Below are 19,766 nucleotides of genomic sequence, written 5' to 3'. Positions count from 1 at the left end.
TATTTATCTTCTTGTGTGATCTCCTTAACTGAATTAGGGCTAGTTTCTGAGACCAGTAGAATACTATAGTGTATGACTTCCAAATCTATGTCACACAAGTTATGGCAGCCTTTCCCTATAATTCTGAATCCCTTGTTAGAAGTAAATAGCTGCAGTATTTTAAGGACTTTCAAGCATCCCCAGTGGAGAGGCCAATCAGGAGAACAAATAAAGGTTCCCACCAACAAACAAAACCAACTTGTAAGTCTATGAATGAGTCAACTTGGAAGCAGTTAAGTCATCAGAGACATAAATGCCTGCAGCCTGCAGATAATTGCATCTGACTACAATTAATGAGGAACTCTAAACTAAAATTGCTCAGTTAATCTGTTCCCAAATTCCTAACCCCCAGAAATCGTGAGAGGTAGTATGTATTGTTTTAAGTCACTTACCTTTGGGATAATTCATCACAAAAAGCAAAGAACTAAAATAAAGCTGAATAGAACAATGTATACTGATTTTCATTCCAGATTATGGAAGTCAGGAGGACAGAATATGTGACCCCAAAACGTGCCACTTTGTCATGTGGTTTTGAACTGAAGGCAATTAAGATCCATTAGGCTCAGGTAAACCTTTTCTCTCTCTTAACTGCCTAAAAGAATTTAGATAGGCGATCTATAGCAGGAAGAGAGCTATTACCTTAGATAAATTTTTATATCAGAAAGAGTTATTTGCATGGGCAGGGCAAACATCTGTTTACCAAACATTTGCTTTTGTCATCTTCCTGTGAATTGTCTTCTTTCCCTTTGAAGCCCCAGACTCCTACTCCCTTGTCCAAGGAGCTCAGGAAGGAATATAAAACCTCAATTGCCCATGAGTCTCATATTTTTATGGGGCTCCAGTACATATGAAATTTGTTTTGTTCTTGTTAATATGTCTTATATCAATGTAATTATTAAACCAGCCAAAGATGCTAGAAGGGAAAAAGGGAAAAGTCTTCCACCCCTACAGGAGCTATAAATTATAGAACAAGAAGGGGAAAATTTCAAAGGGCTGTGACATCCAGGAGGTTTATTAGAATCAAATTCAAAAAATTAATTTGACTTTATTCTGTGTGACAAATATTTGGATTTCACAGTGTCTAGAAAATTTTAAATGGGTGGGGCCATGTTTCCAGGCAAGTCTAGAGTCGTTGAGTCCTTGCAACATAAAAGACTGAAGCATAAATACAATTTTCCTGAGTGATGTGAACAAGTGATTTGCCTCAAATGGGTCTTTAGTAGGTAAGAGTTCAACCATGGGGGAAGAGAAGAGAGAGGAGATCGGGGCCAATAAAAAATGGGAGTGAAGTCTTTGAATTGGAATTGTGTGTGTGTGTGTGTGTGTGTGTGTGTGTGTGTGTGTGTGTAGTGCAGTCAAAAAAGGCATACATGGAAGATATTATGAGGTTGACTCTCGCCCTCAGGTGTTACATCCATAATGTGTGTATCTGTTCTTGTGCAAGCACCATTTTCAAGTCATGTTTAACACATAGATCCTTGTTTCTTACTTTTCTGCAGTTATATGTTGTTTTTTAAGAAAATAATTGATTTTTTACAGTTTTTTTTCAACGTTTATTTATTTATTTTTTGGGGACCGAGAGAGACAAAGCATGAATGGGGGAGGGGCAGAGAGAGAGGGAGACACCGAATCGGAAACAGGCTCCAGGCTCTGAGCCATCAGCCTAGAGCCTGACGCGGGGCTCAAACTCACGGACCGTGAGATCATGACCTGGCTGAAGTCGGACGCTTAACCGACTGCGCCACCCAGGCGCCCCTACAGTTTTTTTTAAATGCATATATTTGAATCAACATTATGTGCTTACAAACACATTAGTCTTCATCTATCTCTTGAGGGTTTTCTGGGATAGTTCCAATTAAAAATATTCCATCATGTTGTTATATCATATGTTAGACCAATGTGTCTTGATTTTTTGTTTTAGAAAAAAAGCCACTGCAGATCATTTCTTACTATGCTGAGAAGCTTAAACAGAAAAAGAACAATGTATGAAAATAGGAGAGATGTGAGCAGAAGCAGCCAACTGGCATCCATGTTTGGGGCTCACATGCAAATCAAGTTATTCTTTGCTTTCCAACACTTCCCAAATTCCTTTAAAACCATATTTGAAGCTGGATAGCAACTCTATATGAAGACATCAGTGATATAAATACGGACAGCATTGTGTTGGGTAGAGCAATGCCAGGAATTGACAGGACCAGCAGATAAAACCAAAGCAATTAAGTTTCCATAAACACTTGACTTGGATTGAATCAACAGTCTTCTTTATAAATAACAGTGTAGGAAGACATAAATGACAAATCATACATTCCCAATATATAAACCATGCTGGTTTGATGAAGAAGCAGAATTCTTTTCCAGCTTTCTTTTTACAATGTGGGAGAAAAAAAAGTGGCTCAGTAATTTGTGAGTTTTACTTCTGAAATCATCCAAAATTTTCTGTCTGCAAAATATTAAAGGATTTATAGATGAGCTCTGGTGCGCTTCCAGCTTAATACAATCTCCCATTGACAACAACAAAAGTATTTGTATGGCTACAGTGAGCGATTTTTGAATGGTTAGTCCTCCTTCCCTACAGACTGTTTCCCAGGGATTCATTATGAACTCTTTGGCAAGACTGGAAAATTTAGTCTCAAAGAGCCTCCAATCTCTGTTATTTTTATTTCATATTCCTTTGCCTCAGCACATAATACAAAATAACTCATGACTATACACTTTTTATCTTACTTTGTCCCCTGAAATATTCCACAAACCTTTCTCAGGAAAGATCTGAGGAAAACTTTATTATTAAGTAATAATGTCTTCTTTCTTCCAGGGAACAAAGCAAATTCCACAGTGGGGGAGGTGGGGGGAAGAAAAAAGAAAAAGATCCTATAATAGGAAAAGATAGGATAAAATTGGCAGAGAGGGAAAGTTAGGACCTGAGGTCCCTGGGAGGAAAAAGATATATTTTGAAACAATTATGGGAATGTCTGACCACAGCAAACTACCCCCCTCCCCCCACCAAGGCCTAAGGTCCCTCTTAAGAATGTAACAGACACCACCTACTCCCCCTCAGGTTTCTCTCAGGAATTAACAAAAGACCTGACTAAAAGTAAGTAGACCATAAAATCTATGACTCACAAGGAAAGGCATGGCCATAGACAACCCCTCATACAATGGAAACGAGCCAATCAGGAATGGACAGCCCAGCAAGAGTTGTCCAGCCATTAAGGGTAGAACCTGAGAATAAACAAGGGGGAATGGAAAGAGGAGCTGACAAGAACCTTATAAAACAAAGACCCTTGCCTATAGTCCTTGGGCATTCACTTTCAAATATCTCTCTTGCTAAAGAGAACTTTCATACTATTCTTCTTTTCTGATCTTATACTCTAATAAACTTTTACCAGCTGCTCATTTTGTGTCTATTTCTCCATTCTTCAAAGCACGAGACAACGAATCCCAAGTATTGTGGTAAAAAAAAATCCCGCAACAATACCAGTATGTGATGTAGATAGAGATTTCAATATAAATGGCCACACACCCATATTTTCAGAATTTTCAGATAACAAATTTTCAGAATAATATTTCAGAATAATTTTCAGAATAATAAAACAAATTTTCAGAATAATAAAACATCTGATTACATTAGTTTCATAGTGGTTTCTCTCCTCTCAAAGATTATTTCTGTCTGTGCCATCCTTCTTTGCTGTTAAAGTCCTATTTATTCATCATCATCTAGCTCAGATAAAATCTGGAGTACTTAATATTTTACTATTTAGTATGTAGCATAATAAAATTTAGAATATCCAGACTTTTCAGTTAGTTGTTGCTACGTAACTTCTGGGCAAATTTCTAATAGAATGCTCCCATATTGCATGTGGATTTCCTGTTGGACAAGAAGATCCTGAGGAAAGTAGACTATTTATCTTTTCATTCCCAGAATGTCAAAGTGCCAGGCATTTATAGTGTAGCTGCCATAAATGCACTGAATATACTATTTGCAGGGACTAGACTGCAGACTTCATGAGATTGTGCGGTTTATGTTTGGTTATTCTTTTTTTTTTTTAATTTTTTTTTTCAACGTTTATTTATTTTTGGGACAGAGAGAGACAGAGCATGAACGGGCGAGGGGCAGAGAGAGAGGGAGACACAGAAATGGAAACAGGCTCCAGGCTCTGAGCCATCAGCCCAGAGCCCGACACGGGGCTCGAACTCACGGACCGCGAGATCGTGACCTGGCTGAAGTCGGACGCTTAACCGACTGCGCCACCCAGGCGCCCCAATGTTTGGTTATTCTATGTATCCTCAGTGTCTAAAAGAGGACATGATTCCTAGTAATGCCTCAATAAATATTTATTGAGTGATTGCATGTATGAATGTAATAAAGCTGATAAATTTCTTCCCTTATCTGGGCCATGAGGCTTCTTTCCATTTAAGTATCTGATTGTGGCTTTGTTATCTGATTGTGGCCCCACTGAATTATGCAGCTAATCTTTGAAACTCCTTCAACAGGAGGAAGTTTAAGATGGGTGAGGTCCATTGATGACGTTGTCTGGATTCTAAACTAGAAATGCCTTCACTATCATGATTTGCAATCTTCATGGTCTTTAGCTTTGTTCTGATTATTATACACTCACCCTTTGTCTGCTGTAAATTCTCGGATCTCTTGTAAGCATTTTCCTTGCACTGACTTCCTCATAGAGCAAATCTTCCCTGCAGAGTATTGTTTAAAGCAAGGGCACACCATGTAGCCAAATATCCGGTTCTCATCAGGACACTGAATTTTACAAACTGTACAAACTTGGGTAAGTTATATAATGTCTTTAAGTGTCAGTTTACTTATTTGAAAAGTGAGGTTAATGACAAATGAGTACCTAATTGGATTGTCATGATGTTAAATAAGAGATTATATGCAGTCTTATCTTAACACTATCCATTATAATCCAGAAGGAAATGCTTATTATTTCCATGCTTTTAATAAGGGGATTAATATACTTAGACATACCATACAAATATAAGGTAATATTACTAATTCAGATCATTCTCATAAACTTCTTGTGGCAGTGCACAAAGACACTATTTTTCATGGAGGGCCAATTACCATCTAGTTACATAGATCTTAAAGAATGAAGGTAGATATCTCATATTTCAGAAACTATATGACACTGTTGCAAAAATAACCAGGCAGTCATATTCAAAAGGCAGTGGCCTCTGTCTCTTTTGTAATTGAAGGCAGGCTAGTTTCAAATTTTACCAAGGGGAGTAACCAGGCATTTCATGGGTTGCCATAAATCAGGTAAGTATATACCTGAATCTGTTTGTGTTTTCCATTATATGACTTGAATTACTTTGGTTCATATCTATACTTGTACCTATGGTTCTTTGTCTTAATTACTACAGCATTATAATAAATCTTGATATCTGATAGTATAAGTCTTCCAGCTTTGGGATGTTTCCATCAGTGTTGAATCAAGTTTATACAAGAAAATAGCTTAATGACTCATGATTTTGGGATGATTGAAATTTCTTAAATAGGATCTCTCTTTTCCTCTCTCTCTCTTTTTTTCACTCACACATGCATAGACACACATTAACCATAAAAAGAAAAAATAAACGACATATTTAAATTAAGACCTTTTGTTTAACAAAAGATACCATTAATACTTCAAAAAATAATCCACAGACTAAGAGAAGATATTAGCAACACATACATTTGACAATTACTTCATGTATAGGCTGCTTTTAGTCAAACAGGCTTGAGCAATGGAATGTAGAAAGGGCCATAGTGACCAACTGGCTGAATACAAACAGGTCCATCAGGTGACCCATTTCAAAATATCCTTAGGCCCTAACTAACCAATGGGCTACTTACATCTAGGCACAAATAGCAATAAAGGGAAGATTCCATTAGTTTCACTACTTCCTCATCTTCCCCTTTATTTTTTTTATTTTTTATTTATTTTTTATTTATTTATTTTTTATTTATTTTTTAATTTATTTTATTTTATTTTTTGAGATAGAGACAGAGCACTAGTGGGGGAGGAGCAGAGAGAGAGGGAGACACAGAATCTGAAGCAGGATCCAGGCTCTGAGCTGTCTGCACAAAGCCTGAGTGGGGGCTCGAATTCAGACTGTGAGATCAGGACCTGAGTCAAAGTCTCCCACTATCTCCTTGCAAACAGTCTCTTCTCCACTGTCCTGCCTGCTGCTTCTTTGTGGTGTGTTCCATAAACTATCTCCTTTGTTCTGCCTTGAGTGAATTCTTTAACCTCCAACGCCATTGGCTTCCACCCACACATCACCCTACATCTGGGGTCCCCATCTGATCAAGAGATACCCCATTTAAACACCACACTTTATATCAAGAACATAGAATTCCTACAAATCAATAATAATAATAGTAATAATAATGACAGCCAACCTAATTATAACAGCAGGCAAAAGCTTTGACAGAGACTTTATGAAAGACGGTATCAAAGTGCCTGATAAACATACAAAAATGTGTTCAATATCATTAGCAATTAGACAAATACAAATTAAAAACTGTGATAAATACTATTACAAAACATAATAGATCATTTAAAAAAAAAAAGCTGAGACGACCAAGTATGAGTGAGGATGTAAAGTTGATGGAAGTATAAAAGTATTAACTTCTAGAACTCCTTTGGAAAATTCTTTGATAGTACCTACTAAAAGAAAACATATGTATACCATATAACCCAATAATTTCATTCTTGGGTATATATATGCCTCCCAAAAAGTGAATACTAATATGTACCAAAAGACCCATGGACAAAATGTTTATATAAGTTTTATTCATAATAGATTTAAACTGAAAATACATGAAATGTTCATTAATAATAGAATGGATAAATAAATTATATTGTCTGCATACAGTAGAATACTACACAGCTATTAACAAAAATAAGCTTTGCATGCAACATGAATCAGTCTCATAGGCCTATTAAGGGGAAGAGGTTAAACACTAAAAATATATATTCTACCTATATGAATTTTCAAACTAATAAAATTAACCCACAGCTCTGGAAATCAGAATGGTTTTTACTCTTGGGACTTACTGACTGAAAGGGGGAATAAAGGATGCTCTACATCCAATAATGCTAGAACTACTGTACTTATTGATTTGGGTTGTGGTTACACAGGTATGTACATATTTACAAATTTATCAGTCTGTATACTTAAAATTTATGTACTTTACAAAATGTAATTTTTACCTTAGTAATTTTTTTTAATTGACAAATTCACAGAGGCAAAGAAAAAAAGATTGATGATATGTTCCTTTACAGAGCTTATTCTCCCTACATCTTTGGTTCAGGAAAGGAAGGGCCTCTTTGTGTAAATGCTTTCTGGGAAAGTCATGGTCTAGCCAAGTTAATATGTGAGAATATATTCCCAAGGGCTTGCTAGAGGGCAGTAATCAATTCTCAGCCTTTTCCTTCTACTAAATATTAACTTGCAAATATCCACATTCTGCTCATTTTCTGCTAGGAAAACTTAAATATAAGAAAAATAATTTAAATAATCAGTATATCAATTTTCTGGTATTATTATCTAAAAATATTTTAAGAGTTTTGGCTTAGAATTATCTATTGCATATAAAATAATTGTGTTAAGTAGGTTTTGATACTGAAATCAGTGAGGTAATATTTCTGCAGCTTCCATAATAGTTCTGTTCAGAAAAGGTGCACTTCCTTGGGTATGTGTAACTATAATTCCTTGGTTAACATGACCTACTTGGTCCTGAGGTTTGCAGCTATCCAGGCAATGGGGAATCATTTAGACCATTCTGGAGTTTAGCACTGATCCAGGCCCAGCCATCAATCTGATCTAATTCTCTAGTGAATATGCCTCAGTCTGGGTCCCCAGACCCTCTCACCCTGGACTCACTTATTTCTCCACCCCTACAACCACTACTCGACCTTTGAGTCATGCTCTCCAATTCTAACCTCTATGTCTTCACCTTTGTGTGGGATAACTTTTGCAGGATTCCCTGTTTGCCCAAATCTCTGCCTATTGTCTGCTGTTTCCAACCCTTTAGACTGACCCTTGAACTCTATCTCTGAGGTCTAATCCAGGCCCCAAAATCTGTACTTCATAATAATTCTTGGCTAACAGATATAGTTTCATAATTACCTGGATTCAATCCTTATTAAAAAATGCTTAATATATTACCAATGTCTGATTATTAACCTTTACCTTCATGTTTTGATTCAGTTGCTCCAAGTGCATATTTGACTCTTCAATAAACAAAGGTATCCTCCTTTTTTCCTTGTAGCCTCTGTTCTCTGAAGAATTGAGTGTGCACATTTTACCTATTCATAAATCTCAAGCCAAAACTTGGGGTCCAGGATCTGAGGGTTCTATTTTAGCATTACTCTCCAGTTTAGTTGTCCTTAACTTTGAGTTTGCCCTTAGTTTGCCCTTAACTATGCCAAGTAAACTTAGTCAGACAAAAAAGGACAAATACCACATTATTTCACTTTTAGTTCAAATCTAAAAAACAAACCCTAGAGTCACAGACACAGAGAACAGATAAGTGGTTTCCAGGAGGAAGGTGGTGAGGAGCAGGTTGTGAGGGTGAAATGAGTGAAAGGATTAATCAGTACAAATTTCCAGCTATAAAATAAATAATTCCTAGGGAATAAAGCATAGAGAATATACTTAATAATATTGTGTTAACTTGGTAAGATGACAGATGGTAACTAGACTTATTGTAGTGATCATTTTACAACGTATACAACTGTCAAATCACTATGTTGTACACTTGAAACCAATAAAATATTATATGTCAATTATACCTCAATAAATAAATAAAAGATTTTCAACACAGAGTCACCAAGGAGCTGTAGCTAGTTATTAATAAATTATATGCTAATGAAAAAAAACCAAAGCTCTTTGAAGGAGCCAAAAATGCTAAAATAACGATAATCCCCATTGACACTAATTGTCCCGTGATCACTCTCAGGAGTCACAATAGTTATCTTGTGATTGCTTTCAATTCTTGCGTGGGTTACAAATCCTGGCTTTAAATCATCACTACACAATATTGTATCAAATTCCTTATGCATCTTATATCATAGAACAATGATTTTTTCACCCATTTATGACAGAAGAAATATATTATATTTGTATGTAAAATATCCAGGTTGTATTTATACATTTACAATAATATGGGTAATGCTGTATGTTTTCAAAGGCCTTTTATCAGAATTAATTAGAAGCCATTTACAAAATATGATATGCTTTTAAACTTGGATTATGAAGCCCATTAAGCAGATTGCAGCATTCTGAAAAAAAAAAAAAAGTAATTAAACTCTAAAGAACTGGTTGCGTTACATAGCCGTGATATGCCATCTGTATCTCTGGCATATTGGACTTCATTCTAAACAAAAGGAAGTTGATTTTAACAGAACTTGTGTATTTGCCAGCATCATAGATAATAGGAGAGCCTAGGATAAAATGCTAGTATTTTAACTCCAGGATCAGTATGAGTTTTATTGTATCTCAGTATAGTGAATTGACAGATTATGCACACGTGTGTGTGTGTGTGTGTGTGTGTGTGTGTGTGTGTGTATGTGTGTGTCTGCATGGGCATGTGTGTCTGAAATAGCCAATTTTTCACCTGTACAAAAATTAATTCATGGGGCGCCTGGGTGGCGCAGTCGGTTAAGCGTCCGACTTCAGCCAGGTCACGATCTCGCGGTCCGTGAGTTCGAGCCCCGCGTCGGGCTCTGGGCTGATGGCTCAGAGCCTGGAGCCTGTTTCTGATTCTGTGTCTCCCTCTCTCTCTGCCCCTCCCCCGTTCATGCTCTGTCTCTCTCTGTCCCAAAAAAATAAATAAACGTTAAAAAAAATTAATTCATTTATTAAATATTTATTAAACACTATTATATATCAGGTACACTTAGAAATAAAATTAGATTTATGTCATCTTAAAAAAAATTCCAAAGATTTCAATTGATTTCAATTTTGGAGCACAAATCCAATGGTTACTCATGAAAAAAAATCCTAAAAATGGCTTGGTGCTTATGTTAAAATATACATAAGTAATAATAATAATAATAATAATAATAAATATATAAATTGAAATTCTTGGAAAAATAGGATACAATATTTTATACAAATTATTTGTTTACGAGGAAATCTAAGTACTAAATTTGTATATAAGGAAAAAAATACTTGAAAGACTAAATGTAAATGGCCTCAAAACAAACAAGTTGTTTGACTGGTGTGAACCAGATATATTTTTTTAATTTCTTAAACCTTTTATAACAGTGTTTTTGTGGTATAATTAAGGTACATCTTAGTGTGTACTCAAGAAAACATCATAGCAATTAAGATAATGAGCATACACACCCCCACCCCAAAATTCTCAGAAAATGCAACAACAGAAGTTATAGACAGCTTCATAATGGGGACCAACTGGAATAATAACACCTCAGTGTGGTGGGTACAAATATTAATGCATAAAATGTATATATATTAATGTATACATATATTAATGTATATATATCAACTTATTATACTGCAGAAACTCCTTTTATTTTATTTTTTCTTCAGTTAACTCAGGGGGAATATGTTTTACTGGAGTTTTTAAAGATTATGTAAAAGATTATTTACAGAATTCCCCTCATATCATGTTTGGCAGTGGGTGGGGGAAGGTTGAAAGCAATGGCCAATCATTATCATGTGTAAAATTCTGCACAAATCATTTAACCTGTTCTTTGAAAGTTTTGTTTAAAATGAGAACTGTTAGCCTTTTCTGCTTTCAACCCAGCAGGACTGATTCAGAAATAAGGTTGGCAGATTATTAAAAGAAGGTGTTAACCAAATTTAATAACATACATTTGCTAAATTTAATAACCTAGAGTCAACTACCTTATCAAACAGAAATAAAGGAAAGAGTATATTAGCTCTGATTTTCCTGATCATTCTCAGCAGAGTGATCATATACACAGAATATTTGTAAGTCATGCATATAAATTACCAGTATTATGATCACATCTCTTCTCTGTGGGTAATAGACAATTCAAATATAATCCTGTTGTGTTTTTATATCATTTTCCTGTTGCTACTGTAACAAATTATTATAAACTTAGTGTCTCAAGACAATGCAAATTTATTATCTTACAGTTCTAGATGTCAAAAGTCCAAATGGGTCTCACTGGGCAGGCTAAATCAAGACTCAAGGAGGAAGCACCAGGGGAGAATCCATTTCCTTGCCTTTTCTTACTTCCAGAGAATGCCCACATTCTTTAGCTCATGGTCTCTTCTTTCTTCAAAGTTATCAATGGGTGGGTCCAGTCTTTCTCACGATCCATCACTGACATTGATTCCCTCTTCCACATTTAGTACCCTTATGAGCTCACACGGATAGTCCAGGATAATCTCCTTACTTTAAAGTCAGCTGATTAGCAGTTTGGATTCCATCTGCTACCTTAATTCTCTTTTGTCATGTAATGTAACATATCCAAAGGTTCAGGGGATTAAGACATGAAATCTACCATGCTTCAAATCACAGTTCTGTTCTCCTCTGTTGGTTCCACTGACTAACATATTCAATTTTGTTCTGATCCTACAGGACTCTTTTTGCAGAAAATGCAAATGTACTGCAGAAGTGGTTTGAAAAAAGCTTTATTATAACACATTATTCTAGGAGTTGACAATAACCTAAATTTATGTTTTCTTTTCAGGCATGACAATGAAACACTTATTGTATTTGGCTGCCACTGCTGGTTTCCTGACTATTTTGATTGTAAGAGTATGTGAGGATTATATGTTTCATAATTACTTTCCAGGAAAGGATAAGAGCTCCTCCTGTAGAACTCATTTCATTATAGACATTGTTGTGTGGATGCTATGCCCTTTACTCACCTCTGTCTCACCATAGACTCTAGCATGCAAGTACCACTCTTAATTTCGTATTGCAGGGAAAAGAACCAAAGCATAGGGAGGTGAAGTCATGTGGCCATTGTCAGAATACTGGCAAGTGGCAGAGCTTGAAAGTAAACCTAACCAGTTTAGCTCCATGGGCTCATGCCAATTTCATTTACAGCCTCTCTGGATGATTAAAAAAGCTGAGAATGTAGAGCATATAGCCAATCCATGCATTTTCTATGATTAAATGGGAAAAAAAATTGTTTGGATTTTGTTTAACCCAGAAAAAGTAAGTATTTCCATATCCCAATTGAACTATTTGATTTGTGACTATAACAAGAATTAAATACATCAAAATTAAATATAAAATGAAAGGTGTGAACAGCAAGAAGAGAAGTGTGAGGAACTGTAAGCAATGGAGTCAATATATGAGGTCTGCATCCTACTACTTATTAAAGGCAATAACTTCAATATTACAAAATAAAAACAAAACATTCAATGGTATAAGGTATAGGGCCTTAGGATTTTATGATCACCCAATAATATGTATCTCTATATAGCCTCTATGATATTTTAAAAATTACATTTTTTAACATATCCAAAATATTTTTATGATGAGCACACATATGAGTGATTTCTATGATTTCATGGGCTAGCTCGGAGAAGTCAAGATTGGAAGGCATCTAATTTTATAAATGAAAAAAAAATCTATATACATCAGACTATTGGGGTGCTGATTTGGGTCTTATTATTCACACCTCTTCCACAAAGAGAAACCAGATAGACCTCTTGTCTAATACTCAATAATGCTCTAGTAAGTTGGAAGTAGAGTCTTAAAGAAGAGTTCTCCTTCCTTCTCTTTGATTATCTTCCCATTTTACTTCCACAGTATGAAGGGGGGATATTCACACTTCAAAGTAAGGAAAACCTAAACATAGCCTCCATCAGAGGGAAAGAAGAAAGGCAGCAAGAACGCTACCTTTGCCTTTAAAGCATAGTCTGGGTTGGTTTAGTCTAGGTCACTAGGTCATTTAGCTCACGTTCTAGGAGACTGCCTGGCTCAGGCTGCCATGTGAAAGAAGGAATCAGTATCAAAGTTAAAAGCCCAGATCAAAAAGCAGGTAAGTAGAACACTTTCCCATCAAAGCAACCAGAGCCTAGTCCATTTACTGACCAACAATAAAAAGGAAAAATATGAAAGGGTTGAAGGCATTGATAAAACAACATGTATACATTCTATAGAAAGATAATTATTGGAATATTTGCATGTAATTTTACAGAGAATTTGCTCAGAAAACTAAGGCAAAATTAAAAAATTAAGAATTTTTTAAAGTTTATTTATTTATATTGACAGAAAGAGAGAGCAGGGAAGGGACACAGATAGAGGGAGAGACAGAATCCCAAGCAAGTTCCATTCAGAGAGTGAGGAGCCTGACTTGGGGCTCAAACTCACAAACTGTGAGATCATGACCTGAGTCAAAATCAAGACTAGGATGCTTAATGGACTGAGCAACCCAGGTGTTCCAAGGCTTAAGAATTTTAAAGGAAAAAAAAAAAACCATAAAACAAATTAAGCCCCAAACACAAATTCATTACATAAAATTTAAACATTAAGCCTAGTTGAAGTAAAAAACAAACTGTTCCTCTTTGTCCAATGAAAATAAACAGTATGATATATTCCCTTTTTAGACTCCAAGTAGAGACCAAATAGACTACCAGGCTTGAATCTTATTTTAAACTCCCCTTCAATGTTAGAGTTTACTGAGATAGTAGGCATCTACTTGGACAAAAATCACTTTTTACTGAGATATAGTTTTCTGTGAGAATCTAGTAGATGTTACACAAAAAGATCTTTGTAGGAAAAGTACAGGAAATCGTGATCAGGTAATAAGGAGATCTGATCTTGTCTGAGGTAATTAGAGACTTCTCTTGGAATGAGGTGGTGGTAGACCTGAGATCTGAAGGGTTAATTGTCATCACCTAGTAGAGCAAGCCAAAAGAGGATACTAACAAAGTGACAGGCTTGGACTAATACTCTGAGGCAGAACAGAAGCTGGCACATTACAATAATTAAAAGAAAATCACTGAGACAAAAGCAGATAAAAGTAGGGGAGCATGTCTTAAGTAGAGGCTGAGAAGTCAGCAAGATCTTCATAGACCTTATAAAAGATTTAGTTTTTCTAAGAAATTGTTGAAAGACTTAACAGGAAAGAGACCCATTGTGTCAGTGTTGTAAAATATTTACTCTGGTAGATTCCTGCAGAATGGATTGTGGAAGACTGGATAGAGGGGTTGGAAGGAGAGTGTAGGGGGGGGTTGGTATGTATTTGAAGGCTGGGAGGCCAGTAAGAGGTCAGGCTATAGCCATAGTCAGTCCAGGTGAGGAAAGAGAAATCTGAGAGGTAGGAGAAAAAATGAAGAGAATGTGTTGTCCCTTACATGGAGAGAAAGACTATTTCTATACTGAGAGCTTAGTCAGAGGAGTTAGCAGCCAATAGATCGAGTAGAATGAAGACATTACAAGAATATTGAACTTACAAATTAAGCTTGTTGTGACCTTAATAGGAGCTGTTTCAAAACAAAATATCTCAACTTCAGAACTACTGGCATTTTGTATGGAATAATTTTTTGTCAGGGGAGTCTGGCCTGAAACTTTCAGGATGTTTAGCAAAATCACTGACTTGTATCTACAAAATGGCAGAGTACTCGCCCCAACCCAGTCATGACAACCAGAAATTTCTCCAGACTTGTTTAATTCCAGGGAAAAGAAGAGGGGCTTGAGACGGGGTATATTACTCCTACTATAGAACTTTTGTTTTACTGGAATAAGTGGGGGAAGGGTGAATGCAGACTATATTACTGGAGGGTGGGAAATTACAGACAGCCAGTATGGGCAACATTTTCAGAAATTGTGATAGGGAAGGAAAGTAGAAACTACAGTGATTGAGTGGGGAAGTGGAATAAATGCAAAGTTTTGTTTGTTTAAGTTACCAGCAACATGATTATGAGTAAATGCCAGTGGGAAGGACCAAGACAAAAGAATGGTAGAAGATATACTGGAAAGATAATGAGTAATGTGAAATTTGGGAAAATGTGGAAGAGAATGGGGTAAATAACACTGGGGACAAAGCTTTTGAAAGAATGACTTTTTTTTTCATTTTTTGAGGAACTGTTATACTATTTTCCATAATGGCTCTACCATTTTACATTTCCACCAACAGTGTATCAGGATTCCATTTTCTCCACATCCTTGCAACATTTGAAATCTTGTTTTTTAACAATAGTGCACCTAATAGCTGAGGTGATATCTTATTGTGGTTTTCACCTTTATTTCCCTGATGATCAATGAGGTTAAGTACATTTTCATATACCCCGTTGACCATTTATATGTCTTTTTTGGGAAAATGTCTGTTTAGGTCCTTTGTGTATCTTTTTAATCAGGTTATTTGTTTGTTTGGTTGGTTGTGTTTTTTTTTGTTTTTTTTTTTTGCTATTGGGTTATATGAGTTTTTATATATTTTGGATATTAACCCCTTATCAGGTATATAGCTTAAAATATTTTCTCCCATTCATTAAATTGTCTTTTCATTTTGTTGATTGTTAAGGAAACAATTCTTGCTGTGCAGAAGCTTTTTAGTTTGATATAATCCCACTTGTTTATTTTTACTTTTATTGTCTGTGCTTGCCAAGACAAATGTCAAGGAACTTTATACTTATGTTTTCTTCTAGGAGTTTTCTGATTTCAGGTCTTACATTTAAGTCTTTAATCCATTTTGAGTTGATTTTTATCTATGGTATAAGGATCTAATTTCATTCTTTTGCATGTGGATATCCAGTTTTAAATTTGCCAGGAGGGTAAGTCTTAAGTTACATGTTTTTACAATATACACAAAATAATAACAATAGTTATAATAAAGGGGGCAGGGAGAATCTTTGAGAGGTGATTGTTATGTATGGTCTTTTGTTTTTTTTTGTTTGTTTGTTTGTTTGTTTATGGTCTTGATGGTTTCACAAGTGTATACTTACCCAAACTCCTTGAATTGTATACATTAAACGTGTATAGCTTTCACATGTCAATTATACCTCAATAAAATAGTTTAAAAACAACAACAACAGCAAACAACAACAACAACAACAACAACAAAGTATGACCTGTTCAGTAGTACCACAAAAGGTAAGGGGGAAAGAATGAGAACAGATATAGGCAGATTGGTAGACTGGCCAAGAAAACCTAAAACAGCTATCATCAGATATTGTCTCTTTACTGAGGAAACTAGCACATATCACAATCTGCCGAGAGAAGTAAATGTTACTGAGGTAGAGTGCACAAGTTCTACAATAACATTGTGGAAAAAGACAAAGTGAGTTAACGTGGTAAATTAATAGAATTAATGAGAAAAATTAACGAGCAATTTGAGATTAGAAATCCTGATTTGGGATGACACCAATATCTGTCATTTTGTGGGATATTTTTCTGACAATGCTCATCTGACTCCATGCAGGCAAAGAAATTTTTGGTCCCATCCAAAGTGGGGGTGTTCCTAAATAATGATGGGCAGGGAAAAGATTCGATATTTTAGCAAGAGAGTTGTTGAAATAAGAGTACATGAATAGAAAAGAAAGAAAATTCAAGGGCGGGGACATGGAGAAAATGATGAGCTAGAAGGCTAGAATATGTTGAAAAGAGTGATTGACCTTGGCAACTTGGAAGAGCAGGAACTGATGAGGCAGGGAAAAGTTTGCCCAGGGGATTTGGGAGGTATGGCACTTGGCAGTGATTATGAGATATAGACTATGATCATCATGGTGGAGACTAAAGACACTTGGAGGAACCATCTAAGAGAGGGAGCATTCAAGGGGCCTGAGATATCAGGTGGCTGGAGTCATCCATGTGAATGCGGCAGTCCTTGAGTTGACTGAAGAAATGGGTGGACAGGATGAATTTGTTTCAGGAGACCCAATTTCTGTGAATGAGAGGAAGTAATAGGGAAACTGTCATAGGAGAGTAAACGGTCAGTGATGAGAGGGTAGAGCCATATGTCATGAGTTTCAGTGGAGCAGAGTTCAGAGGAGCAAGGGAAGTTATGTCTTGGAAATGGTAAAGGGATTCTGGTGGGTTCCCCCCCTTTCCTGTAGTCTAGACTAGAGCTACCTGGAGTATAAAGGAAAACAGCATCACATGAATGTGTTTTTGAAAATGATGTTCACAGGGGACAGTCTCTAGAGGGGTCCTCCGGATTTCATATTTTTGCCTTTCCCCCGTACCATTTTATGTTGGCATAAAGTAAATGACAATAACTACTCTATTTGAATAAGGTATGGTGTTGGATCTCATCCATTCAGAAACTCTGCTGATAGCCCTGTGGAGCTGAGGAATAAATAGATACTACTCAAATTATACTACCTAGATTTTGCCACTTTTTTTAGTAAAAGGCATGAGTAAATGTGATACATAACATAGACACGAATGAAGCTGCTTTTTATAGCAATTAATGCTAACCTAAAATATTTTTTTAATTTTTAAAATATGTTTATTCATTTATTTTGAGAGAGACAGTGTGTGAGTGGGGTAGCAGCAGAGAGAGAGGGAGAGAGAGGATCCCAAACAGGCTCCATGCTGTCAGCACAGAGCCAGACGTAGTCCTCGATTCCACAAACTGTGAGAGGATCATGACCCGAGCTTCAATCAAGAGCCAGATGCTTAACGGACTAAGCCACCCAGGTTCCCCAAATGCTAACACAAAATATTAAGGTCATTTAGTTTTCTTGTTAGTTGAAGGATAAAAGGTAAACAGCTTAAAAGAACAGTCAGGAATTCTAGATTGTAGCTGATTTGCATTCTACTTTATATGTACACATACAGATGTAAACATTAATGCTTTTTTCATTTGCATTAGATAAAAATATAGACTCTGAATTGGAGATAGTAGGGGCTTTGTATTCAATAATGAAACGCTTAGATTAGACACATCCTTAAGATTGTATTCAAGTGCAAGTGGTTTATTTGGGAAACAAGGAAAACACTTACAGTAAATGGGGTGGGGAAGGAGCCAAGGAAGGGAATCAAGATATCTTCCACTGTGATTCATATTGCCTGATAAAAAGTGCTTTAACATGGCCCTAAGTACCAATCATAAACTGGGGGGAAAAAAGAATCACAGAGCATCCAGTGCATTATGCTATAGACTTATAAAATGTCAGATGACATTCAGAAACCCACAGAAATAGCACAGGAGAAATGGAAACTAATCTCCTGAGCTATCGTAAATTTTAAAATGCTGTAGATCGTGATTTATTCAATATAAACCACAAATTCATACTGCTATAGGTCTGCCAGTGATATATTATATAAGACGAATTGCACATGGAAGAAGCGACACTAATTAATAGCTTTCTGGTAACAGGCAAAACCAGCTCCAGTTCCATACAACACACTCCTCACTGAATTGGCAACTGTCCAAGAAGAAATCGTTACTGTACATAACAACCTCAGGAGAGGGGTAATTCCATCAGCCAGCAACATGCTGAAGATGGTAAGATTAATTAAATAGCAGCGACGATGATGTCAGTAGTAGTAATAGTGTTAACTGAGCTTTTACTTAACTTCTATTCACTTTCAATCTACTAAAAGTTTGGTCTTCCCAAAGAAAACTTTGACCTAGCAGCAAAAGAAACAGAGGCATGGAGAAGGTATGTAACTTTCCCCAAACCAGTGATTTTTTGTTTGGTTGGTTTTAAAGTTTATTTATTTATTTTGAGAGAGAGAGAGAGCGTGTGTGAGCAGAGCAGGGCAGAGAGAGAAGGGAGATAGAATCCCAATCAGGCTCCACACTGCCAGCATGGAGTCTGATGTGGGGCTCGAACTCACAAACCATGAGATCGTGATCTGAGCCAAGATTGAGAGCCAGATGCTTAACCAACTGAGCTACCTGGATGCCCTCTCCCAAAATCACAGTTATTAAATGACAGAGCAACAATTCCAACTCAGACAGTCTAACTCCATTCATAATATACCCTGGGACAGTGCTTTATAAATTTGAGCGTGCTAAGAATTACTTGAACAACTTGGTAAAGCACAGATTCCTGGGCCCCACTGTCTGAGATCCCGATTTGGGGAAGTCTGGGGTAGAGACCACTACAAGCTCCCAGCTGAAGCTCAGCTGCCAGCCAGCATTGTCAGCATAGTGAGCTTTAAGTGAGAGAGGCGTTTCATAACTGTCTTCACTGGGGAGCAGCCCAGAGGCTAGACACTCACCTGAGAAGCAAGATGTCCAGATTCTAAGTCAGGGGGTGCTGCCAGATAAACAAATATTGACAAATCTATTTCCCAGTTCCCTTGCACCTTAAAAGATAAGACTAATGGTCTTTCCATTATAAACCTGCTGTGTGAGCAGATTAAGTGCTATAAAACAAACAAATTCAGGGCAGTCTCAGATGTACCAGGTGATTAGCCTTGTATTCATTATCTCCCAGAAGTATCCCTCAGGTTTCTGGGCAACTTTATCCCAATTCCTTTAACCCTGGATGGACCTAAGGTACAAGAGTTAGAAATAGTGCAGGCTCTGGAGGGTGATTCTAAAGGACAGCTTTCTCATGGAAATGAAAAAGGGTGGAAAGTAAGTGAATAAAAATATTATTTTGAAATTTATCTCTTGGTCATCTTAGAATCAAAAGTGTTATTCAAACAAAACAATAAAAATCAGTAGCTATCATAGTCAGTCTTGCATTGTGAGTGATGTAACTGACATATATATTGTGCTGACTGTTGACAGGCACTCTTTTAGAACCTTATTACATTAACTCATTTATTTATTTATTTATTTATTTATTTATTTATTTATTTATTTATT

The 19,766-nt window shown here is 36.3% G+C and overlaps 1 protein-coding gene across 1 annotated transcript in view; it reads left to right on the top strand.

The window, feature by feature from the left end:
- Positions 1 to 4,472: 4,472 nt before the first annotated feature.
- Positions 4,473 to 19,766, top strand: part of CRISP1 (cysteine rich secretory protein 1) — a 31,895-nt gene continuing 16,601 nt past the window's right edge. Inside the window, exons 1-3 of the mRNA XM_040473744.1 lie at positions 4,473 to 4,823; positions 11,733 to 11,794; positions 18,321 to 18,449. Of these exons, the coding sequence (XP_040329678.1) occupies positions 11,735 to 11,794; positions 18,321 to 18,449 (189 nt within the window). The 5' untranslated portion in view covers positions 4,473 to 4,823; positions 11,733 to 11,734. The remainder of the gene's footprint in view (positions 4,824 to 11,732; positions 11,795 to 18,320; positions 18,450 to 19,766) is intronic.

The sequence above is a fragment of the Herpailurus yagouaroundi genome, unplaced genomic scaffold, assembly GCF_014898765.1.
Source record: "Herpailurus yagouaroundi ecotype Mexico unplaced genomic scaffold, PumYag 139, whole genome shotgun sequence".
Classification (NCBI taxonomy): domain Eukaryota; kingdom Metazoa; phylum Chordata; class Mammalia; order Carnivora; family Felidae; genus Herpailurus; species Herpailurus yagouaroundi.
Note: the sequence above shows the minus strand (reverse complement) of the source record. Positions and strands in the feature narration are given on the sequence as shown.